This window comes from Hesperophylax consimilis, chromosome 25, assembly GCF_061612785.1.
Source record: "Hesperophylax consimilis isolate HC1 chromosome 25, BYU_Hcon_1.0, whole genome shotgun sequence".
Taxonomy (NCBI): Eukaryota; Metazoa; Arthropoda; class Insecta; order Trichoptera; family Limnephilidae; genus Hesperophylax; species Hesperophylax consimilis.
Genome location: NC_142860.1, coordinates 3,936,389 through 3,963,959, shown reverse-complemented (window position 1 = coordinate 3,963,959; position 27,571 = coordinate 3,936,389). Strand labels below are relative to the sequence as shown.

The window sequence follows — 27,571 nt, the reverse complement described above, 5'->3', positions numbered from 1 at the left end:
TTAATTATAATTTCAGAAAAGTTGTATTTTCAGAGAAAATATCATAATTTATAATATCCAGAGAATTATCTGTTAAATTGTAGTTCTGCATGCATTTAATTTTACCCTCAAAGTGTGTACACATCATCACACAAGACATATGTGTCAAAAAGGAAAGAGTATTTAATTACACAACTTTGAATGAATTTAAAAAAATATATTATGTTAACACTCCAGAAAAATCCTGATTTCCGGAAGCCAGTGAGACTCGGCATCCATAATTGACATAATATATTTTTTGTGATGCTGTAGGGAAGGGAGGGAAGAATACAAAGAAGATGAAGGTGGGTGTTAAGTTTTCAGGTCTCTTCAATAAAAACACTCCTTTGACTTCACCGAGTTTCATTTCGCAATGAAAAAATCACTAAATCTTCACTCCTGACCATTCTAAAGGAACCGTCTTGTTCTTAGGTTAGAAATAGAAGAAGGAATGTTCTAGTAACCCATCTTATTTATTAAAACAATGATTAAATATTTTTAAAATGGTAAAAACAAATTCTATCGTGTGAGTTGTTAGTAGAGCTCTACTTTTACCATCAGCCAAAAATTACGCTAACTTAGTCAAGTTCAAAACCAATAGTTTAAGACCTATAACTACGGAGGGCCGCAGTAGCTAATTTTAACCCTTTCATCCCCAGTGTTAATTCAAATTTACATGAACTTTGTGATTTTTTTTTACCGTAACGGTAGCGATTTAGAAAAGCCATTTTTTGTTTTATTATAGCTTGTAATCTTTTCTGTGGCGTTTATTTTTTCCGCTCTGTTAAAATCCTTATTTCCGCCACAACAACGATAAATATTTTGACATCTGCTGTTTGTGAGTTTCATCGAATTTCTGCCGTTATTAATTACTTAATTTAAGGTGAGATATCAATATTTTCTACTCGAAGTACAAATATTTTAACGCGTTAAGATGTGTTCTATAATAATAACATCAGTCAATTCACTGTTCACGGTCATTTGCCAGAATATTAATGTTCATTCAAATTAACACTGGTAGTGACGGACATGTTTTCGACTATTATGGCGAATTTTAAAAGATTTATTATTCTAGATTATTTCTTTATTTCTGGATAAATTTTAGTTTAAATGTAGTGTTTGTATTTGTTTTAACCTTAGTGATTATCACTACATTGTAAATGTGTAATTTCTACATGAAACAGTTATTGGTATTACTTTTGTTTTGTGTTTATTTTACCTTACTATTTAAAAAATACCCTCTGACGTCCTATGTTAGTCCAAATTAACATAGAATAATTTATAAAAAAAAATGAAATACAAAAATTTTTCATATAATTTTCTGACGTATAATCAAGCATTACATAATTTATATATGTGGAAACAATAATGCGGGTTCGAAAGGGTTAACAGTTGGGAAGTACCTGGCAGATAAAGTCGAAAAATATAGACAAACCCAATTTACGAAACGTTTTGATCACTTGAAGTGACCTTTCACCAGGACAATACTGGGAGTATCTACCACTATCGTATACAAAAAAGACCTGAAATACTTGCAGAGTAATAAATACTTTGTAATATCTCTATTGTAGAAAACAACTGACTATCAAAATTAGCTTTTGATTATAAAAGTTATGTAAATTGATAACGACTCCATTTAAAAGTTGTAAAAAAATGTGTTATTTTTAAAACAAAACCTGGGCATTTACGCACATAGTGACAAATTTAAATATAATGTAATTCATTCAACAAGTCAACCAAAAATATTTCTTTCACATTTTGTCCAACGAACCTTGTAGGTTACGTAAAAAAATCTCCTTCAGAATTTTTTTACCAGAAAAGTGAAAATACGTGTTGTGATTGGATTATGTTCGCGAAGTATAAGAAACCTAATGTGACAGTTGCGTTGTTTATGACATTTTTTCATTATTTTACGCTTTTACCAAATTTTCTATCCCCACGCATTTCTGTATTCCGGGTATTTTTTCCTAGTTTATGTGTGAAATATGATAATTGGAATCTTGCGTAAGTGAACCGGTGTTTTTTCAGGAAACTTATCCCGCTGTAAAAGCATGAGACAAAGAATGAATTATGCGGCAAAGTTTTTTTAAAACTATTTTAGCACTTTGGCTAAGACATGTACACAATGTAATATTTTGCTAAGAGGTTTTATTTATTATCTCAGATGTTATAATAATGATAACATAACTTTAGATTATAATATTATCATTCGTAAGTCTTGCTAGTGTCTCGTTGAGAGATTGAAAGTCTAAAAGTGTATTAAGAAGAATACAAAAGTAGCCGATGTAGTTACAGATCACGTTAAGTTGCATGATTACTAGATGACTGAGATCATCAAAAAACATGTACCAAATTTAACGAATTCAAGAAGTCAATAGACCTAACATTCTGATGTTTATTATTTGCTGGGTTGGGGACTCCCAGCTGTCTCTCAACTAGATATAGAGAATTTAGGAAAATTTCCAAGATCGCCAACTCAACAAGAGGGTTTAGCAAAAGACAACTTCACCAGCGGTGCTAGAGGAGTAGCGATTTCATGCTATAAAAGGCGTTATCCTACTTCTTGTAAATCAGTTTGTAATATTGTGTCAATATATACAATCTGCTTTGATCGTGTATACGGGAGAAAGAATAAATTAATAAATTACACAGTGAAAGGTGGGTCAAATTCAAACACCAGAAGGAATGAAAGAGGGAATCCTGAAAGAGACAATCCAAGTATTTATATACGGACCAGACCAACTACCAACTACTCAATATGCACAGAAACTCACTGAGGGAACAGGTTGGACTACTAACGAGACATTTCCACCTCAGGAGACACATACAGCTGATAAGAAAACACAAATTGTTGCAAGAAATAGAGGATTTTAATTCACCTACGGGAACAAGGTTCAGATTTCTGGGTACACACGTCGTGGAACCAAGAGACATATCCAAATAACCAATTTTAACCCTGGTGAAATTAATTAGAAGGACCGAATTACCGTTAAAAGAATTAAGTGAAACGGGAGATGGCTTGACGGGACTATGACCTGATTGCTCACGGAAACTATGATAAACCATCTTAAAAACGTTATTCACCCCTAAGGCTAACTTGTTCGTTTTTGGGAACAGCTTGTATTAGTCTCCTAGAAATCATTGTGTCTCCGTTACTATCTGGGTAAGAAATTCGATCTAAACGTCATTAGAAATAAAAAAAGTCAGGCTTTATACTCAAATAGAAGTTTACCACAAAAGAATTTAAATGTACCAAAGGTTCGGACCATAATTTGAGAAATATTTATCAACCTTTTTTTTTACATGCTACGAAAAGTAGACCATATATTTTAATACATTTCTCTAATATAACGTGCGTTTTTTAGTTTAATGTTTCGATAAAAAAACGTAAGGTGAGCTATTTTTAAAAATTTTGATGTTTGCAATAAACTATTTATATTAAATAAAATTTAAAGCGCACTTCATCGTCTTTCAAAAGCAGTTTATAATTTTCATATACGTTCGGAAATATTACATTTATTTAGATTTTGAAAGGTTTAAATAAAAATCAAATTAACATTATTAAAAATCAAATTAGCATCGGAAATGCTAACTTTCGTCAGCATAATACACTCGTAACATAATGTATTATTTAATTTGGTATAGAGTCACGACAAACAAACAATATGATTGAGTAAACACTTACCCTTTCCCTTGGTAGTTCTAAACCCCTGGTTGATGGCTTTGGTAGTTCTGACGGCCGCCTTGTAGATTCGCCAATAGAAGAACAGCATGACCAGCATGGGGATGTAGAAGGAGCCGAGAGCGGAGTAGACAACGTACCCGGCGTCGTTGGTCAGCTCGCAGGTCCAGGGGCAGGGCGGCGGGGGTGGAGGAAGGGATAGAGTGGAGTTGCGGGAGGTGGGGGATTCTGGAGTTGCCTGGAGAAGAAAGAAATATCGACTTGTTAACCTTTTCGTTTCCAACAGGGGTACACCAATATCCAAATAAAAAAAAGACATAGTAAAAAAGTAAACTAAAGAAGTTACTGAATTTAAAGAAATCAGAAGCTTAAACGATACAATTCAAGTTTTAAACTCTGTCAATAAATATTATGAAGACATCATTAACAACAACAAAAAACTATTTCTGCAATTTCTACTAGAATTAACGTACAAATTATTAATCCTGTATTTTTTTATTTTGTATGCTATATATTTTTTTCTTTTTTCTAAATACATTAACATGTAATTCTGTTAAAAACATTATTTGGCTACAATGTAGTACCTACTACTTTCACTAAATATAAATGTATCTTTATACCGCATTAACGATATATAATGATTTTTTTCAATTGCAATGTACTTTAATAACCATGCTTGTACCATAATATTTTAAACTCAAAATGTTTGCATTATATTAAACACTCCTCTTCTATCCATATGCAAATGCTTCTTATCGAAGAGTAGTACAATCATACGATGTAAAAAAATTAATTGTATGTGCTGAAAATTTCAGAATTTCAGAACCTGTAACTCAGCCCGAACCCAACCGTTCTTTAATGGATGAAGAGATTTTTTTAAACGATCTACAAAATTATGATAATCGTTTTTAGCTTTCGTATTCCACTGAGCAATACTAGAAATGTCAAAATTCTTGGACTAATTTAATTAACCATTATTCGTCAGTGCCCAGAATATGAATGAAAATAATCTTTTATGCTGAGTTGACATTTTCAATTGATTGTTACTATCGCAGTTCCATCATGTACAAAACTGTATATTTTTTAATATTCCTATGTAAAAGCCCATAAAGTGCGTTAAAAAATAAATAAATAAAATTCATTAGATGTGTAAGCCTTAAGAATAATTTGCAATCAAATGTATAAAAACATTGATACAACGCTATTAAAATAATAAAATGCATGGGGTAATAGAGTTACCCCTCATGTCAACCCAATTTTTGTTTTGCATCATGGCATTCCAAAACATGTTGAGGGGCAGTTGATTGGAGGAAATATATGTACATATTATAATTACACATTATTCCTCCAAGGGCAGTAATTAAAAAAATGGAAGAGTAACGGAGAGGTGAAATACTCAGCGCAACATAACGAAACAATATCTCTCTAGAACTCTCCACGTTAGAAATACTCGACGGAGATTTTCGCCGAGGTGATAACTGATTTTCTTCAAAGAAAAATGTTCTAGTGCAGTTTTATAAACCGATTGATTTTAAATATGAAAAAAAAACTGTTTGCATTTTTAATAGTAGACATAATGTATTGCAATCCTAGCACAAGTTGTATTTACAGTTTCGCATGCCAATCAAAACTTTTACTATTCGCATTATAATTAAAAGGTGAAAGTAGGAAAAAAAATGTTTAGCGGTTTTTCTTTTTAGAAAATGCTCGTATGAAACATAGTATTACTAAACCTAAACAAAACGTGACACAGAACAAGATACAGAAGATAAAAAGGTAATGGTCGCAACTGCGGATCGAACCCGAGATCTCTGTTTTAACTGGACAACACGTTTAACCACTCCGCTATTGAGTCCGGGTTATTTTTGTTGACATCATCCTGTCAATCTAACAATTACCATTAAATTATTTCCCATACCTTATTGGCTGCTTCTTTGTGTAATTACAAAGTTCTACCCAAATATATTTGTAACCTACCGGATTTTATTTATACGGTTCCCCTGTGTACTGAATTTATAGTAAAGAATTAATAGTATAGAATGAGTGTTTTGAAGTTTTCAGTTCTCTGTTCTATTATTGTTCACAGTCAATTAAAAAAAATACTCACAAATTATACCCTTACCAACATTATAATTTATGAAATATTACCCTAAAAATTACCTACCTAAAATGTCACCATTTTAAGGAAATAATTATTAGATACACATCAGGCCGGAACACTAATCTATAAGTGTGGTTTGATGAGTTAACAATACATCGGATATCCGTTAAGATCGAGATAGGTCACGTAGCGTCGAAGCCTTACTGACATCCTCCGTCATTATTTCCGGTTTCCTTTATTCTAACGATAGAGGCTGTATTGAGTATGAACAATGGACTTCCCTTTACAATATTTTAATACCATATCTTGTATGTACCTACACTTTTTCAGACTTTGAAAAATGCGTAGAAAGAACGCAAGTTCTTAATTTTTGATAAAATCTTGTGGATTATATCCTCTGAGAAGAGAAACTGATAAAAGTGTGTTATAGGCTTATCTCTATGCCAGCTCAATTTTATCTTACTGCGGATGAAATTGAGTAACCATTTCCACGTACCGTAATATAGGGTGACTTTTGAACCTTGGGCGACTTTGATCATAGGGAATATCTGCATAATTCTCGCTACCGCCCAGAAACGATCGCTTTTTTAACATCTTTTTCGGGTCACGTGGGTATAGTGAAACTTCGAAAAATGTATCGCATTTGTTGGTTTCTGGTTATATTCAAAATGTTGATGCTTATACTTGACATATCATTTTAGTATTTTATTTATGGGATATCATTTTAGTATTTTATTTCTATATTCTAAAAACCCGTAAGACAGAAAAATTCATGGGGTCGTCGGAAGACCCACTTGGTTCCAGACGTTTTGATTGGCATCTTGGCCTGTCAAGAGGTAATTTGTAAAGCTGTAAGAGTAGTAGTCGGTAAAATGTAAATATATCAGTGTTAAACAAAATACAATATACATAACTACTTAAATGTTTGAACTATAAGAAGCATATACAAACTGGTATATCAAAGTCACCCCACTCCGAAAGGTGACTTTTATCACCATGTTTTTTGTTGTTGTATATACGGGTTAATCTCTTATTTATAGGATAATAACAGAGGTTAAATCTGGTAATACTGGGTGGTTAATTAGATAAAACAACTTGTAGTAGAGTTTGTAGATCGAGCTCTCTCACATAGCTACTGTTAACTAGTAAATAAGTTTCCGCAATCCTTGTATTCCATTGAAGCTACCTGATCATCTACAGGCAGTAACATACAGAAAACACTTAATAAAACGAAAATAAAACTCCGGTTCAACAAAACACTTGGAATCTAATGACTTGATTGACTATCTCTGATTGTATGGGCCCTGATATCTTAATTAGCAGGCGGTTGGAATAATATGGACCCCGACCTTGAGATTCCCACCGTGTTTATTTTACACTGGGTTACTACAATGCTCGACTGTTAAACGCCATCTATGGATAACCTAATAGACTCATATCTAGTGCTATATATGGGTGAGCACTTACACTAAGATCAAGGATATGACTCCACAAACACATATGAATACATTTTTTATTTACTTATATTTCTACAGTTTAAACCGGAAATTCACAGGAAATATATAACTGGTTGTATTTTTAGCAGGTAAAACTAAAAATTAATATGAAAATCAACTGTTGATTTCCCAAATATTTAAAATTAAAGTTTAATTAAAAAAAAAAAAAACAAGAAAATGTAACATAAAATTTTCCTGCCCAAATGATTTGTAAAAAAATTAGTTTTGCTTCAAAGTTGAAAATTGACCACAGAAATTCTCTTTCAAACCATTAGCCTTTCTGAAGCCTAAGAGTCTAAAAGACTTATGTAAATTGGAGACAAGTGTTTATTTTCCAACCAAAGGCTAATTTGTTCGCTTTTGAGAACAACTCATAAAGCTTTCATAATGCTTTGTCTGCTAATTCACTTTTTAAGATGTCTTCAAAAACTAGTATTTACCTTATTTTTTGTGTTATTTTAAAACTTTTACATGTTACATGATTTAGTTTCTTGTATTGTATCTCTACAGTAACTCTTTTAAAATAACTTAAATTTATATTTAATATTGTATCTTCACTTAAACCATAGAAATAAGATAAAAATACTTATAATACCCACACTCAGGCTTCGCCTTCGTGGGATTTTTTTTAATTATGTACATTTATTTCAATAATTTTTTATACATTTTTCAATATTTTATGTAACCATGTATGTATAAAAAAAAAATTCAATAAATAAAAAAAAAAAAAAAAAAAAAAAGGTCTCGTAGAAATCGTGGTATCTCTCCTAATGTTGTGTGCAGAAAAAATATCTGAAAGGTGTAAGAAAGAGAAAACACCATACTTTATATTAAAATCTTAAAATTAATCACAAAAAATTGAGAAGTTAAGTTTTATGAATCCAAAGTTTCCGAACGAGATTTTAATAAAAATTATGAATCGTTTTTGTAGTTTTAAATAAAACCACAAAAAAGTGAGATGAGAAAAACGTTTATAATATATTTTTTATCCAATAAAATGAGTGGGTTTGTATTTTTTTCATCAATTTTTAGTTAAAAAAAACATAAAATGATCCATTTTTAAAACTTTGCTGTGATTGTATTAAAAAAATTTAATCTATCTAAAGTTATATGTTTTTATATTTTTAATAATCCAATTTGTGAGCGTATATTATCACGTTACAAATAAAAATTTTACTTTTCTAATACGTTCAGAAATTATCCATATTTGGATTTTAGTGCCAAGCGGAAATACTCCTTCTGACCTTCGACTCCGAATGACCTTCTGATAGAATATGCCAAAGGCGTAAGGGGTTAAAACCATAATTTATGGTAAATATTAAAATAATCAAAGTTAATCGATTGTATTAAGCCAACCTATGATAGTTCAATTATCTCTGAAAAGCCAAACATTTGTCACGCTCAAACTTATAAATATTCAAGCAGTAATAAATAAAATCAAAATTAATAATAAAATAACAAAAAAGTTACGTATTAAAAAATTTAAGCGAGCAAAAAAACTGTAGCGCCGGTAATAAATAAGAGAGCTTAATTTAGAATTTCAAAATATAATCCGAACAAAAAAGCACCCCTTTCAAATGAATAAACCCCTACGCTCTATCAAACGGGTATCACTATGAAATATTGACCTAGCTGGAGCCCAAATTCAGAGGTCTAGTTATTATACAAAAAGGGAGAACGGGAGTGTACACTGCACGTACGTCCTGATCGCAAAAATATATGAACAAAATTATGATTTTGACAATATGGAATTCCGCGAAGTTATAGGATAAATTTATATTACAATGAGACGGACAGCGTAGCGTTCGATGTGGCAAACTAAGTAGATTAAGAAGGACGTAGGCCAAGATCTGAAAAAAACAGCTCAGAGAATAAGTGACAACTACCTGGAGTAACGGTGCGCTGTTAAGTTTTGTTTCAGGATTAGGCACAGTGAAACAAAAACTTATGCAAAACTTCAACATGCTTATGAATGTGTTTTATTGATGAACTGTTTTTTTTTCAAATGCTTCTGTGTTTAACCATTCAAAGGCGTTAGAGGTCTTCATTTTAAAATATGAATTTGAATTTTTTATACATTACTTTCGTTTAAATTGTCATATTTCAAAATTATATGGAAGATTGGAGTCCAGTTTAGAAGAGATGAAATGTTGAACGGAGGGGAGGCAATTTTAGATGAGGCTTGATAGAAGAGAGGATATTTGCTTAGAGAGTGACAACCAAAAAAGATGTGATCTAAAGTTCCCACTGCTAGACCCAAAGAATATACAATCCACGGAGTCAAGTATGTGAATTTTAAAAAGGTGTGAAGGAACAGAACTATGTCAAATTCTTATTCGAATAAGCGGGGAAATTTATTTTTTGAATTGTTGAAACCACGGTTTTGTAGGGATGATCCTTTGTATTGGGCAATGAACGTTTGTGTGAGTCAAATTTAACACTGCTCAGATCATTATGACCATCAACCAAAGACCAGAACGTACAAGATCCCGGATTCTTTTGAAAATTTCTTTAGTTCTTGCAGTTGAAGGCCGTCCGCTACGTGGTTCTTCTTTAATGCAGTCTTGGTCTTCTGAAAATTCCTTAAACCACCTGGCCCTCGATTCTCGACAAAGTCATTCCACTCGAGCAACGAGTGGTTCGACCCAGTCGTTGTTCGAATGGAATAACTTTTGACGTTTGGCGTATGTAAGTATGCACTTTTTATGAGACTCAAAAATAAGAACGTTGACCAATGTATGTACTTTCGACGGCGATCGAGAGCGACTTGTATTGATAAATCAGCCTTTTCAGCCAAAATTTCGTATAAAAAAAAATATTTTTTTTACTATTATTAAAAAGTTTTTAATAATAGTATAAAATGTTATGGAAAACAAATTTGGCGATTTTAAAAGCGCAGCTCAAAGCCTGATATTTTTTTAAATATGTAGGCATCTGATAAAAGTTACACCAAAATCATTTTACAACGCAAAATAAAATAATTAATATTTTTTCTTTTTTCACAAATATTTTTGACCACCATTGCGATTCGAACCTCTGTGTGGTGGGCCCGGAGCGAGCCGCAAGGAATAAATCATATTTCATTATTATAGGCTCTTGAACAAGAGGGTCCAACGGATAAGACTATTTATTATTTTGAGGTCCATTGGGGCGTTCTCTGAAAAAGATATTCAATTTGCCAGTTTTGATCGATTGGGAGATCAATCACAAGATTTTGAAAAGAAGTTAGAAGTTTGTTAATTTAAGATATTATTCTTCTGTCCAGTTTTATATTTGATAAAGTTTTTTAATTGCGAATTAATATTTATATAACATTCAGAGCTTGTTGTTTCAAAGAAATTCAAATGTAACAATGTCATCAAATGGCACTCAGTACCATTTTTTTGTTCAGTTTGAAAAAACACCGTTAAATGCCGATTCTAGGTGGGTTTCTACCCAAGTTGTAATAAGCTGTAATAAGTTGACAAGTTAGATAGTTGTCATTTAATTGTAACAAAACTATGGCGTCCCCCAAGGAAGTGAATTGGGACCAATTCTATTTATTATCTAGCTATCACTTATTATATAATTAAAGTAATAAATAAATTAAATAAATAACGAGTAGTGTAGCTGGGCTTTTACAATTAAAAAAGAATGAACTAAAGAATCCAATTCACCCAACATAATAATAAGGGATGTTCAGACGCTTAAATACGGGAGTTTATCGATTGTGAACATGTCTCTTACATTTTAAGAAATTACAAGAACAGTTTTTAATACAACCGAAGATTCAGGAAGAACTCTTTGGGTCCATGAAACAAAATGTGTTAAAACAGACGTGATTTGTATTCGGATCAAAAGAAATAAATTGAATACAAGATTTAGTAATCTTCGCTTCGATTTTTATGTATTTTTAAAACAATGTTATCATTATGTCGTAGGTATAAGATTATATAAAATACAGTTTCTTGAGTTTTTTTTTTTTTAAATTTTTTATTTAGTAGCTATATTATTCATTTTTTTTACATTTTTATAAGAATATATATATAAAAAATAGATGTTGATTATATTCATAGTCCTCCTCACTAGGAGATCCTGTGCTGAGGGGGACTAGGTTTTGGATAAGTTATTCAGCGACTTCTATGGTATGACTCCATGTTTTGGGTAAGGGTTTCCAGAAACTTCTACGACGATGTTTTAAATATGCTAGTAAGTTCTTTTTCCGGTAATTCCTTAAGCCAAGATTTAATGTTCTTAATGCAGTTGTTTTTTGTTTTGATTTGTTTGATACTAAGTGGGAGTTTGTTATATACCTTTACTGCTAAAAATTCAGAGCTTCTTTGTCCAAAGGTAGAGTTACACTTTGGTATAGTTAGTATCTCTGTTTGTTTGGCTCTGGTTTTATGAGTATGTGAGGTGTTTTCCTGAGAATTATTTTTGAGGTGTTGTACCAAAATGTTTTTGGCATAGATTTTCTGTATGCTTTAAACGTCAAATTGTTTAAAAATTTCTGTTGTTGACGTCCTTATGGGAACCTTTAGTATGGTCTTTATGATGCAATTCTTAGTTACCTTCAGCTGTTTTATATGTTTTGATACTGCTGAGCCCCATCCTATTATTCCATATTTTAATTTGGAGTGGCATAAAGCATAGTAAACTCTCTTTAAATCCCTAGCTGACAAAATGTTCCGTAATTTTTTGAAGAAGTAGATGAGTTTAGTTAACTTTTTTGAAGTTCGATCAATGTGTGAATCCCAGTGCAGTTTATCGTCAATTTCAATACCAAGATATTTTATGCTTTTGGTTTGAGTTATAATCGAGCAGGAACATTGAGGAAATTTTTTTTGACATTCATGTAGTTTGAGTATATGCTCATTCATTGGTTGTCCTCTTTTGTTTTTGGAGAAAATTAAATATTTCGTTTTATTCACATTTAATGTAAGGGAGTTTGCTTTAAGCCAGTTTTGAAGAATAGTTAGGCCATGTTCAGCCTCCTTATATGTGCTTGTCCAATCTTGTTCATGAAATAATATTACAGTGTGATCTGCAAAGCTCATTATGTTTCCTTTGATGGGAAGATTCATAAGGTAATTTATGTAAATTAGAAATAATATAGGTCCTAATACGCTTCCCTGGGGGACACCGTACTTAATTGGTAGAGTTTTGCTCTTTCTTTTACCAATTTGTACAAATTGTTCTCTTCCCGTTAAGTAACTTCTAAGTAGGTTTAGGGTTGTTTCGGTTATTCCATTTTTTTTTAGTTTTAAATACAGTATTTCGTGGTCAATGGTATCGAAAGCTTTTTGAAGATCAATGAAAACTGCTAGGCATTTTTTGCCTTCATCCAATTTTCTAATAATTGTATTTGTTACATTAGCTATAGCGTCACCAGTACCCAGGTTTTCCCTAAAACCATACTGCGTAGATGATAATATTTTATTAGAATCCAAAAATGTAAGCATTTTTTTTTTTATAACTTTTTCTAATATTTTTGATAGTGTAGTTAAAATACTAATTGGTCGATAGTTTGATACTTCATTTTTGGGACCGTTTTTATACATTGGAATGATCGTAGCAATTTTAAGACAAGCAGGAAAAATACCATTTGATATTGACAGATTTATAAGATACGTCAGTGGGTGGATTAACTCATTTTGTAGATATTTAATTTATTTGCTTGATATCAGTACATTTCCCGATGAAATATTTATATTTAGGAAGGCTATAATATTTCTTATTTCATCACTTGTTATCTTGACAATATTGAGGCTGTTTTCTTGATTTACATCGTCAATCCTCACTGTATTTTCGATAGTACTAATTGAATTTTGTTTAATTTTATTTGCTAAGTTTGAGCCTATATTGCAAAAATAGTTGTTTATAAAGTCAAGAAGTTTGTCCGGGTGTTCTGTAAAAGATGTGGGAATTCACTTGGCAGATACATAGGTTATATTATTAGAAAACCATTAAGTAACCAGTAAGTTTTAGTAGAACTGATGAGAACCCGAAATTAGAACATAACAGTTTTAATGCAGGATTCTGTAAGACTATTTTGGAATTCTTGTAAGCAGAAGAAAAGGAAAAGTTACAGTTATGAGAAATACAATGAAGCATGGGTTTAATTAATTGATTTACTTTATATGTACATTTAAATAATTATTTTAAAATTCAACTTCATAAATTATATTATATTGATAATGTGATAAAGTGTTTGTCTCACAAAAAAAAACTATGTTGAGAGTAGGCGCAGTTTATAACAAAAGCAGTTTACAAAACAATTATAAATAAAAGATAATCAGCATCGCACCATTAGAAATACATATTTATAAATAAGTTTTAATAAAATTGTTAATTTAATCATTGAAGACAATGTTAACGTCTCTCAAACAAAAAAAATGTGTAAAAGAAAAGATAGAAAAAGTTTCAGTTGCATCTACGAATTTAACCAAACCTTGCTCAAACCACTAAACTAATTCCACCATATCAGAGAGCTGCCTATATTATTTTCATTCTTTCGAAGTTATTTTAACCGTAAATGGTGGTATTTTTTATGCCCAGTACCTAAAAGTTTATGTTGAAGATATCAAGAGATATCTTCAACTCAGTACTTACCGTACTGAGCAAATGGGTACGTTCTGTGTAACATATGGTATGCACAGTAGATCGTAGTGCCACCCCAGAGGTAGTGGTTTGGTACACACAACTTTTTCCAGATGTTATGTTGAAAGCTTTTTCAAAACAATTTCAAAATAATATTACACCTATTACGTCAAACTTTTTAGATGCTCTTAATATCTTGGTGTGGCAGATTAAACAAACGATATTATTAATTTAGCAAACCGTTTAAATCAAAGTGTCAAAAAAGATTTATGGCTCCCATGAGAAGACATTCATTGTTAAATGGCGGTAAAAAACTGTAATAATATTAATCTTAAGACGCTTCCACGGTTGAGGGACCAGCAATCCGGAGGTCGCGGTTTCAAATTTGTGTCATCTCACAATTTATTCGTTTGCAATAATATACTCGTACATAGTATCATATCATACAGGGTTTTCCAATAAGAAGTGTTATTTTGAATAGCACGCTATTTCGGTAGATTTTACTTTTGAAGCTGTCATTTTTTGACATTTGACAATAAAAACTACGCCATTATTAAAAATGGAACGATACACGCTTCAACAACGCATTGAAAGTATTAAAATTCACTTGAGTGAATCAAATGCAAATCATCTTGAGTGATGAGGCCCGTTTCCACCTCGGTGGCTTTGTCGACAAGCAAAATTGTCGCATTTAGGGCTCGGAAAACCCAAGAGTTATTGGTGAAAAGCCTCTTAATCCTCAACGTGTGACTGTTTGTTGCGGTTTATGGTCCGGCGGAGTCATTGGACCTTACTTTTTCGAAAATGAGACTGGAGCAACAGTTACGGTGAATGGATTGCGCTATCGAGAGATGATTAATGATTTATTTTGGCCAAAATTGGATGGTATTAGTCTGGACAACGTTTACTTACAACGAGACGGCGCTACGTGCCACACAAGCAACAAAACTATTGATCTTTTACGATTGGATATCAAAATAACACCTCTTATTGGAAAACCCTGTATTTGTGGGACGTTCCAGATTGGAAGATACTCTCAGTATCGCCCAAGTGTAAGACCATCAAAACCAATCAAAATTGAAAATTTGCTTGAAATGGCTTTTGCCGTATTTGGTAACCAGATATGAATAGTCAATTAATTTCCCACCTTCCTCTTTGTCATCTCCTTCCTCTCTCCACAACCTTCAGACTCACAACGTACCCCGATTTGGGATTCCATAGTCTCAATGACCTAATACGTCATAAAAATCACCATTTAACCTACCTTTGAAAAGTGATATAAAATCATTGGTGATCACAAACAAATTGGTGAAACAAAAATTAGGTTAAATAGTTAATACTACGATTTACGGGTAAATTTTTTTTCATCACTTTTTAAAGGTTTGTTGAATTGCAGGTTGGGGTCAGTATGTCCAGGAGTGACGTATGAATCCATCCACCTCATGAACCCGAGAACCCCTGCTAAGTCATCAAATATATCGAACCACTTGAAGTGACCTATAGGAGAGGTGTTGGTTTTCCAATAAATGGTTACCGGGACGGTGTTAGGCATCCCCGCCTTCCAAGTATTATTCAAGTAAAAAGTATCTTTGAATAGATTATTCGACACAAAAAGATATTATAAACATCATAGTAATAACTGTATTCAGTTAAATTTTAAATGAACGTCTTAGTTTATAAATTTGTGTTTCCTTTTGCCATGAAATGATATGGATTTCGGTATTTTTCTGTCTGTTTACAGTCACTACTCTTGTACTACGATTATGTATGCTAGAAACTTAAAAATCCATTCTCACGAAAAGGCTATGTGTTATACGGAGGGGCTTGGAAAAAACCACTTTAATGTTCTCCATTTGGAAACCATATCACATATAAATGTTTCATATTTAGATTTCAACACCGTAAACAAAGAAGAAAAGGTGTTTACAGTGTTTCAACACCGTAAACAAATCATCAAAAATACAAGTAAAAATCACAATATCGAACAGTAATAAACATATATAATTCGTGGCAAACCCGTGCACGGCTGGAGGACGCGCGCCTTAAATTGAACACGGGTTTGGAAAGAGAATTAGCGTAATAAACCCGTGCGTGTTTTAAGGCAGTACTGCCTCCTATTGAACACGGAAAAGGAATTAAGCTTCCCGGGGCATTGGTACAAAATATGTCTTCAGTGAAATCGATAAGAAACAACCTTCATCCAACTTAGCTTTTCAGATTATATAGTGTAGTTGGCATCACCGTGTCACAAACTTCTTGGTTTTGCGATGAGAACAAGCCTGCAGCAATGACATTGATGTTCAACTGCATTATACGATCAAAACTAGAATACGCTTCTGCTCGGGCCCTATACCTACCAGCTAAAATACATAGAATTATGAGAATATATTCAAAAACAGTTTTCAAGGTATCCTTATATGAGAATGCATGGAGAGCACCCTCAATTCATGCATCACATGGAATTGCTCTCTGAAACGCGTTACGAAAGTCTCCTATTTAGGAGGAATGGGACTTCTACAGTAACAATATTAAAAATTATAAACTATTTTATTGACAGCACATACCTCTTGCAATGCTATAAAGTGTTCCTTCCGAACAACCACCGCCTGTGTCGACACCATGACTTGCTGTGTATTTCACATGACAGAACGTACGTTCTGGCCCAACTTGGCATGACAGGATGTATGGAGCGGCCAAATGATGTAAATGTCTCTTGAAATTTTCAACATTGGCCTTGGGAGTTATTTTAGCAAGAACTCTAAAATGTATTATTGTTGAATTGTTCACATATATTTAGGTAAATTATAAATTTTAAATGGCTATAAATGGTTCGCTTTATATGTTCAGGATATTCTTTGCTCTAACCATTATCAGTAATGTTTTTTTAAGGCTCCACCCAAGTCAAAATCTTCACATGATCTTTTTTTTTATTTTTATATTTACTCCACACAGGAGGCCCTGAAGAAAATAATTTCCCTCGAGGCCTATGTCATCTTTGGGGATGCTGTGTGGAGGGTCTTTTTTTGGAGAGGAAGGAGTGAACATGGGTCTTGAAGAGTCCCATGTTGTAGGAGGGAGGAAACACAGAGGCCGGCAGTTCGTTCCACAGCCGAGCTGTTGAACTTAAGAACGAATCGTAGAAGCGACCCGTTCTCATGTGACAAGTGTCAACTGTGTACAAATGTTGGGCGCGCGTTCGGCGTGTATCCCGACTACGCACCGGTGCCGAAGGGATCAATGACGCTAGTTCCTCAGAGCATCTTCCATTGTAATACCGATAGAACAAGGACAGCATACCTACCTGACGCCTGTGCTCTAAAGATTGCAGTCCGTTTGTTAAGATTGGGGAATCTATCAAACGGACCGCCCGTTTCTGCACAGAGTCAAGGGTTTTTTTCAGGTATTTTGGGGCTCCAGACCAGAGATGGCTGCCAAATTCGACAGTAGGGCGCACTTGCGATTTGTACAGGGTGAGCAGTTGTGTACTATTAAAGTATCTGCGGGCCTTGTACAGTACGCCCAGCTTCTGAGAGGCCCACTTTACTCTGGATTCGATGGAGCCCCCGTACCTGAGCTGGTCACTTATAGTATTATCTATTTTATACATTGCGTTATTGGATGAAGGTATTATTTTTAAATAATACAATGACGTATCCGGAATTGACGAAGTCAATATGAATAAATTGATCAAATATAAAGTGACCAGCGATCTTATCAAGTAGAATTTCTAAAACATATAATCAATGAGTGTCAAATGCGTAAGCCATTACGCAAGAAATAATAATGAATCACTTTCAATGACCTTCGTGCTTTCACTGATCTAAAAAATAGTTAACCCTCGCGACACCAGAATTATTTTCATTCGAAATTAGGTAATATTTGATTACTAGAAAGTGAAAATCTTTTCAGCTAGTTATTAATTACTGCAGGCGACTATACATCCTCTCTACCCAATATAGAGAGGGTGTTTGGTGGTAGAATTTTCGCACATTGTATGTAGGTATATACAAAAATACAAATGATGGATGCAGAACAATAACCATACATTTCATCCGCACCTCCCAACTATTACTTAACTTATATTAAATTTAAATTAAAAATAAGTGCAGACGTTCAGAAATTCGAGATGGCCACCGAAAATAACCAACTTACGCCGATTCGAATCAAATCTAATTTTCTCTAGGCTGATTTAGGATAAAATTAGTGCAGAAATCTATAAATTCAAGATGGCCGCCGAAATAATGCATTTTGACATTGGATTCGAGTCTAGCACCCTTTTGACTTCCTTTAGGCTGATTTAGGATCAAATTAGTGCAGAACTCTAGAAATTCAAGATGGCCGCTGAAATATTGCTTTTGGACATTAGATTCGTGTTCAGCACCCTCTTAACTTCCTTTAAACCGACTTAAGATCACATTGCATTCGTGCAGAACGCTATAAATTCAAGATGGCCGCCGAAATATTGAATTTTGACATTAGATTCGTGTTCAGCACCCTCTTAACTTCATTTAAACCAACTTAGGATCACATTGGTGCAGAACGCTAGAAATTCAAGATGGCCGCCGAAATATTGTTTTAGACATTAGATTCGTGTTTAGTACCCTCTTAACTTCCTTTAAACCGACTTATGATCACATTGCATTGGTGCAAAACTATAGAAATTCAAGATGGCCGCCGAAATATTGAATTTTGACATTAGATTCGAGTTCAGCACCCTCTTAACTTCCTTTAGGACGATTTCGGATAAAATTAGTGTAGAACTCTAGACATTCAAGATGGCTGCCAAAATATTGCATTTTGGCTTTAGATTTAAGGGCGAATTCCCACAAAAATCATCCACATCCATTTAAAACAAATCAATATTGGTATCTACATTCACATTCCGTTCCATTTTACTCTATATTTTCCTATACACATTGGAATGATAAGTACTCTCAGTGTGGCCTTGGAGAAAGAAGACTACCATTCATGATCGGAACATTGCTTGTGAACATTGACCTGAAATGATGGTTGAGTAGGTCGGGAAATACCAACCTTCCTCTCTCCTTTTCCCCCACCACAGCCTCAAATCATACACCAATAATTGGGGATGCCGTAGTTCTACTGCCTGCGGACAGCTGGGAGCAATTGGGACTCTTGAGTGGTAGTCACACTATGCACAGCCACAAATCTTTCTCACAAGTCAAGTGAAAATAAAATCACTTCTATTTTTTAATTCTGAAACACCCTGTAGGTAGGTACCACAAAATTCAAATGTGAAAAAATCGATATTCTATTTACAGCCTGCTATTTTACTTTCCCTCGCGCGCCGAGTCGATCGATTCGTTGGTTCGACATGCCAACCCTAGTAAATTAAGTACCCATCTGGTAATACCACACACTGCATTAGTAATGCAACGACTTACTTACTTATGTTTTCTTACATAATAATTTTACATTTTCATAAAATTGCTTTGCACATATCTTTCAAACTTGAAAAGATACATTATGCTCTGCAGTAGGGAGAAAAGCCGTTTGATTGTGCTGAGTGCAACTGTACGTACACTCTCAAGTCGTACTTCGAGAGATGCGTGCTAAATATTGCTGAAGCAACATCATTGGCTTGTTCCGAGTGCAGTATTTGATTAATTTATTCATTTGAAGTTGTTTCTAAGGAATTTTGTTTCTTTTTCTTAATGTGAAATCACAAAAAATCGTTAATAGTTCATACACAATAATATTTAAATATATTTATTCAATCTTGGAATAATTAGATACTCACTCAACCTTACCATTAAATATTGGTAAATGTTATAAATTAGGGTCCTTTTAATTAAAATCCGTTATTGACAGCAAACTGAATCACTTTATTAAACAATAAATATACATTATCGCATGATATGACTAAGCACTTTTTACAGTAAATACTCAGATACAGGCCAGTTCCTGTGGTTCTTTAGAAAAGGTGAAACCTTTGGTTGTTTTTGAGCAAGAGAAAGTTTTTAAAGAAACCCAAACTTTTATATGACAAAAAACTGTTGACAACTTTCAAATTCAAAAGGCCATAAAACAGGAATCGTCTTTGCCGACACAATTTAATCACAAATAAATAGCAGAGGCGAGAACCTTTCATAAACAATATAATCTAACCTTCATAGGTGGTACATAATTACTCTGAAAATTATACAGTAAGAGTGTCTTGCTATCTTTAATAAATTCAACTGTCGTAAGTTAAATGAAATAATGCCGATACACGATGTTAGATATTGAAAGAGGGACCGAGCGCAGTTCCATAATAGTTATCTTTGTTTGGATGTCTCGTTCTAACATTAAAGGTTGTATTTATTTAGAAGCAATATAATATGATGACTGTTTATAATCTCTGTTGTGCTAAACAGTGTTTTTTTGCACACTCGCTCTTAGAATGTAAGAAGACCCATTTCCACATAAAGTACTGGCAGCAATTTGAGAGATAAGGCGTCCAATGAGTAACCACACGCAACGTTGAGGAAAGCAAATCTAAAAGTTGTGCGAGGAGAGGTTGGTCCCACTTTAGAGAGAGGTCACTGAAATAGTTAAGGATAGGGACCGCTGAAATAGCCCAGGATAGGGGCCACTAAAATATCCCAGAACAAAGACCGCTGAAATAGCCCAGGACACGGACGCCTAGAAGTCCACCGACCGATCAGGATAAGAAGAAAAAGATGAGACTATTAAGGTTTAGTGTTTGTGGCATATTCTTTACTATACTACATTGATTATTACTCAGTTATCTTAATTTTAGTTGTACAAATCGTAATTGCGCCTCACTGTTACATTTGGCAGTCCCATTTGTTCAGGTGCCCTAAAATACTTGAAAACCCCCTGGATCTGTGCTTGAACCGTCGGTTTGTTTGACAGATTCCACTATATTAACATACGGTTTGCAATATTCAGAGCACATGCGTCAGGTGGGAATGCTGTCCTTGTTTTACTGACAATTCAATGGAAGATGCTCCAAAGAACATGCGTCATTGATCCCTTCGGCACTGGTAGTCGAGAAGCACGCTAAAAGCACGACCAATATTTGTCACAAAATAATGTTAACTACGACTCGTTCTTGAGTTCAACAGCTCGGTTTTGGTAAGATTGGTTTCTGTGTTTCCTCCCCCATTAAAAAAAGATTTCTTTAAGACCCTTGTTCGATCCTTCCTCTCCTCTAAAATACTCTCCACAAAGCATGATCATCCCCAGACCATCCCGAAGATAACGAAGGCCCTCAGGGACATAATTTTCCTCAAGGCCTCCTGTGTGAAAATCTTGAATTTGATTGAAATGGTAAGTCTTTGGTACCATATATCTGAACTAATGGTCAAGAAATTACAAAATAACTTTTTACGATACCTCTATATAAGAGAGTTTTTTTACCTATGGCTGTTTTCAACAGCATTTATCTCGGGATTGCTGGGTATATGCAGCTTTAGTTCTAGGAGAGATGTCGCATTACTGCTGACGGCATATAAAACGGTTTACTATCAATAATTTCACGCGAAGCCGCCAGCACAAGCTTCTGATTCTTCCCAGATACAGAACTAAATTACCAATGCTGATACCTTTGGGAATACTTAGTAGGCTAATTAACTGCCTCGCAGGAAATGTGGATATTTTCACATGTCCTACAACAAATTAAGCACCATGATAATTTTTATACTGTTTATACAAAACAACTAAATAACAACAACTAATGCTAGGTACTCTCCAACCTTAAGTACTTAAAAAACCCCCTCCACAAACTATCCCCAAAGATGACACTGGCCTTGAGAGAAAATCATTGTTAAAAAAACCCTCCCTTTTTCTTTATACTACTTTATCCCCTCCGCACCTGCTTCTTCCTCATAACCTTCCACATATTGGGGATCCCATAGTCTACCTTGTTCCAAACATTCAGCACTCTTTTGCAGTACATATATTTAAAAAAAAACAATTAATGATTATAAATCAGTTTTATCAGCATTTCACGGGGTCTTGAAATCAAAACCTAACTAACTAACCATCACGCCGTTTCCCACAGGGGTAGGCAGAGAGGACGGACCGCCAAACTCGGTCTTGGTATACACTCCTTGCCTCATTCACACTCATGCATCGTCTCATACATACTTTTCTGTTATTCTGAATTTTGACATGGCCCGACTCAAGTATCTCATTCACTTGGTCGTGCCATGTCTTCCTCGGGCGTCCCCGACTTCTGCTACCATTCACATTTACATAATATATTCTCCTTACACTCCTTTATTCGCTCATTCGCTATACGTGCCCAAGCCATCTAAGCGTCCCTTTCTTGATCTTACTCATTAAACTTACATCAGTCTTGCACTCTTTGCGGATCTCCAAAATTTTCACACTATGGTACATGGTTTTATCATAAATACGCCTCAGGGATCTCATTTCTACAACATTCATTCTACTTTCATCCTTTCTTTACCAGTTCTATGCCTCACTTCTATACATCAGGGTAGGTACCAGAACTCCATTGTGCGTTCAGTCCTCCATTAATGGAGTTACCCTTCTTTCAATATCTCAATAACTCAAAACCCGTTTGTCCAAAACCAAAAAAACTATCTACACTACCATTAAGTTATAGTAAGGCAAATCCAACAGAAAGCAAAACTAACAACATTAAAAATACATTTTGGAATTAAGTACCCACCCAAAGTTCCATACTTTAACCACTTAATGATGACCCAGTCCACACATTATTTGTCACTTATGCATCATCAGTCATTCTGAGCTTTAACACTTGACAAAATTAATTAGGCGTCGTTTACGTACAGCGATGGGATACCTTTTACGAAATATTTTTCCTATTAATTAATCAAATATTGAAACAACATTTATTAACTAGCTGATAAGGCAAAGGTTCTTTCCCTTAAGTTTTTCAGTTTCCGGATAACTCATCAAAATGACAATTCAACACACCTTTAAAAGGTGTTATTAAGTTGTGAAAAGTGATAAAACAAAAACTAGGTTAAATAGGTTACATATGTCACTATTTAACCTGTTTTTGTATCATCACTTTTAATGACTTTATATCACCTCAAAATTACAATTCAACACACCTATAAAAAGTGGTCTTAAGTTATGAAAAGTAATGAAACAAAAACTAGGTTAAATAGATTACATATGTAACTATTCAACCCAGTTTTTGTTTCATCACTTTTAATGACTTTATATCACCTTTTAACGGTGTGTTGAATTGTAATTTTGAGGATTTATCATGGAACAACGATTTTAATATCAAATTAAATACATAGAAAAAGATGTTGAAAATACAAGATTATCTTGGTAGGTGAAATGATCATGTCGAAATGTTAGTAAATAAAGTTAGGAGACTTATCTATATTTTTAAAGATCTCAGACATGTACTAGACAAGGAAAAATTAAAAACAGTGTATTTTGCTATAATTCAGTGCCTACTTTCATATAATATAGTGTGCTGGGGTTCCTGCCTGAAGACTGTAATAGAACCACTTAATATTGCCCAAAAACTGATTCTCAAAGTTATGTACAAGACAAAATTTACATATTATCCTACACAGTTACTTTATAAGGAATGTAATATCATGAATTTAAAACAACTATTTATCCTACAAACGTTATGCAGATTTTTTAACAATATTAGTTCTGCGAAAAGAACGCAACAAATTCGTACTACGAGAATTAGCTCTGGTCTGAAATTTATGGCAATTCACCCTAAATCCTCATTTGGACAGAGACATTATTTGTACCAGGCTCCACTTCTATTTAATAGCCTTCCAGATCACATTAAATCGTCAAATTCCTTGTGTACATTTAAAAAGAATGTTAAATTATTTCTGCCATCCGAGGATTTCCAACATATTCTTTCATCTTTGTCCTTTTAAATTATGGCATAATATTTTGAATAAGTTAATTTTTTCATCCTTTTCTTTTTTTAATGTAAATTTTTTTTTCTCTCTCTTTCTTTCTTCTCTGTTTAAAAAAAAAAATAGTTTGTTACATTTTTATTGCAATTAAATATCATGGTCACCCTACATGTTTACAGCATTATATTGTAATGAATAGGGTGATAGGTATCATGTAGGTATCCAATTCGCAGAAACGTCAATGTAACAATATTGTTATCTTAATATTTGAATTATTTTTTTTAATATTTGTACTATTTTAAAACTCTTATAATCTTTGTACTATTTTTTTAATAATTTGTAAAATTATTAACCTCAACACAGGCTTGTCCTAGTGAGGTTAAAAATTATAACTTGAAAAAAAGATACAATGTAAATAAACGATAAATAAATAAATCTTTTTTTGTTTTTGTGTCGGGTTTGTATGGGTCCAAACGTAGCGGGTACGAAACTCTGTACTAGCCTGGCCTGTAATAATAGTGTTTTAAATTATATGAGTTCACTATGGTGGAGATATTTGATCTTTTAAATGATTGGTATATTTCTATCACCGTTTTCGTTGGAAAATCACATGAAGAACGATTTACGGATTATGCCAATTTCTAACGATGTTTCACTTTGTTTCACCTGTTTCTTTCACAGGGGCCTTAATTTAATTAATCTACAACTTATCATTTTCATTTATAACTTACAACTAAGGACGGGTTGTTTCGGAGAATCGGAACAATTTATAAAATTTCAACGTTCATTTTCGGGTTCTGTGAAAGACTTATTCAAGTTCTGTTTTTATATCATTGTAGGCTAGTTGCTTGACAAAACTGAAATGAAAACAGAACTTGAAAAAATCTTTCACAGAACTTGAAAATGAACGTTGAAATTTGATGAATTGTTCAGATTCTCCGAAACAACCCGTCCTAAGATTTATAGCTAATGATTTTCAATTATGACGCCAGCAACTAATTACTTAGGATGGGTTGTTTCGGAGAATTTGAACAATTCATCAAATTTCAACGCTCATTTTCCTGTTATGCGAAAGATTTTTTCAGTTTCTGTTTTTATTTCAGTTTTTTCAATCAAATAGCCTTTAATGATATATTAACAGAACTTGAATAGGACTTTCACAGAACCCGAAAATGAACGTTGAAATTTGATGAATTGTTCAAATTCTCCGAAACAACCCGTCCTTAGACTTATAACTGGTGACTTAGAACTTATATTATAAATGTGACCAAGTGGGTCTTCATAGATAATAAGAGCGGTTTATCCAAATTTAGAGATGCCCTGATGATGACAATAAATTCTTTACAGTTTTGTAATCATTCTAAAAGATAGATAACTTAATATATGGGATAAATTAGTTGCAACATAATATTGTTAATTCTGAATTTTAAATATGAGATCGACAAAAAAGACGTTCAATAATTAGGTCCCAATGGTCTAGTGGTTAAATACGTTGTCCCGGTAAGAAAGATATCCCGGGTTCGATTCCCAGTTAAGACCGTTATCTTTTTTTGTTCTGTTTCATGTTTGGTTTATATGTATTAGTTTTGTCTTACAAAGAAAAGTTGTTCCAATAAAAATGTATTTTCATTTAATTATGGTTTTAAAACTTAGATTGTTAAATAGTGGCTGGTAATTATTACGCTTAAATTTATCCATCGCCTTTACAGAAAAGTTTTCAAGCTGTTTTCATCTTGCCCTGCTTTCCTAGAACTTAACATTGTTTTCACAGCTTTACTAAGTTAAAATATATACTTGATTAATTTTTTTTTTAAAGTTGCTATTCTCGACTGATTATGCATACTAATCGCATAAAATTATAAGAATCCCTTAAATACTACATTATCAATTTAATTGCGTGACTTTTCTGGTACAATAACCATATTTCATCAATAACATGTGACCTATTACCGAATCGGCAGTATTAATTTAGTCATGCAACGTATACCTAATTGATAATGATCTGGTGATCGACGGAGGATAAATAAAACAACTTAATTATCATCACGCCATTTCCTCTAAAGCGTAAGCAGATACAACTAAACATCTGCAATTGCCCGGTAAAAAATAAAAATAATTCCACTACAAACTTTACCAATGAGGATTAAAATTGCTGAATGCTTTATTTTCCTGGTATTTGTAGTGTCTTTGTCCAAAGCTTGTATTTAATGTCGGAGTTTTTATTTTTTTGTACGCTAACTGGTTGGTTTATGTTTAGTAGTGTATTTAGATATTGTTATTGTATATCTAGTACGTCAAACATGTTGAATACTTGGTCTATGTCGATATTTCTCATACTTCTCAGATTCGTTTTGTAATAATTTCCCATGTTTAATATGATGATGTTAATATGTATTAGGTAGATATAATGTATGTGGAATAATACATGTTATAATGTATGCTGGTGTATGCGCTGGGAGTGATGGCACACGCCTTTCAGAGTCTTAGAGCTGTGAAATTGAATTTCATACGGATAAAGTGGCAGGGTAGGACGTCGTATAATAACCTTACTGGGTGTTCGCGAAGTCTGTTAGATTTAAATTTTGGAAAGGATTGATTTATTCATTTTTTTTTGTTGTAATATCATAATTTCATTTTTTGTTTGTTTATGGGTGCGTTAAAAAGGACACGTTATTTTGTTTCCTTTGATTTAAAATCAATAATTACCTTCTAACTTAAATACCAGTATTTTTTATTGGTATAGTTAGTTTTAATAGTCAAAATCATTATCAAAGATTAATTTTTTCAAGGCTCCAAAATCGCTTCAACTATTTTGATTTGACTTGTGACTTTTATTTTTTTGTCTTTTGTGTGTTTTTTATTCTTGAAATTACTCGCTTTGAACATTGAAGAACCCTAGGTAAAATGTTTGCATCTTTTCACTTATATATTGAACCAAAATGTAAAAATTCATCCGTGACCGGACCTTTTGCGGACAATTTGTCGGTGTTTAGAAACAGATAAATACACATTGTAGATCATCGATATATTACTCACATGGATTGGTCGAGATGACAATCAGCGGATTCAATCGTACTAACCAAACGGTGTGTTTTGATGTGATGGTTTTAATGTGATGATATTTTTTTGTGATGATTTTCGTTTATAAATCAGCCGTAATTTTTTTCACCAGTTCCTTATGGGAATGGCTTTATCCGTGCTGGGTGACCAGATCTGAATAGGTAGGTACTTCCTCACATTTTAAGCTTAGCAATGGAAATATCATCGCAATAACTGTTGGGAACTGATATTTATTATGTACATAAGATATCCCAGAAGTAAAAAAGATAAATAACTTTTTTCGAAACCTCATCGTTTTTTTTTTCACAAAAACATTTTTCTATACAGACAATTCAACTTTTTTATCAAAAAATTACCTTTAAACGCCGGAATTTCGAAAGAAGTTATCATCGTAGCACTTTATCCGCGGTATACCTTGTAAGGTATTTACAATACCGCTTTGTGATAAATCACCTCAAGGACGCTGTACAAATATTGACCACTATTGACCATTGGATTGAGATAATATATTCCAGACATTTGTAAAGGAGGTTTGGAGAAGGTAAAGTTGGCTATTTGGAAAGGAATATGGAAAGTTTTGGTGTTTATTAGTAGAACGTGATTGATATTTCATAGCGAAGAAAATTTGGAAAAGCTGTCCCAATGACGCAAGAGCCAACAAATCGAACAAAAATTAAAAGAATATTTTTCGATTTTATTTATAAAAAACTTTGTATTAGTTTCCTACCTTCCTTAGGTCGTTTGCAATATATTTTCTCACCACAATGTTATTTTT

At 33.3% G+C, this 27,571-nt stretch overlaps 1 protein-coding gene across 1 annotated transcript in view; it reads right to left on the bottom strand.

The window, feature by feature from the left end:
- Oamb (Octopamine receptor in mushroom bodies) overlaps window positions 1-27,571 on the bottom strand; it is a 246,237-nt gene that overhangs the window by 118,470 nt on the left and 100,196 nt on the right. The window contains exon 3 of the mRNA XM_089646902.1: window positions 3,704-3,938. Coding sequence (XP_089503028.1) covers window positions 3,704-3,938 — 235 coding nt within the window. The remainder of the gene's footprint in view (window positions 1-3,703; window positions 3,939-27,571) is intronic.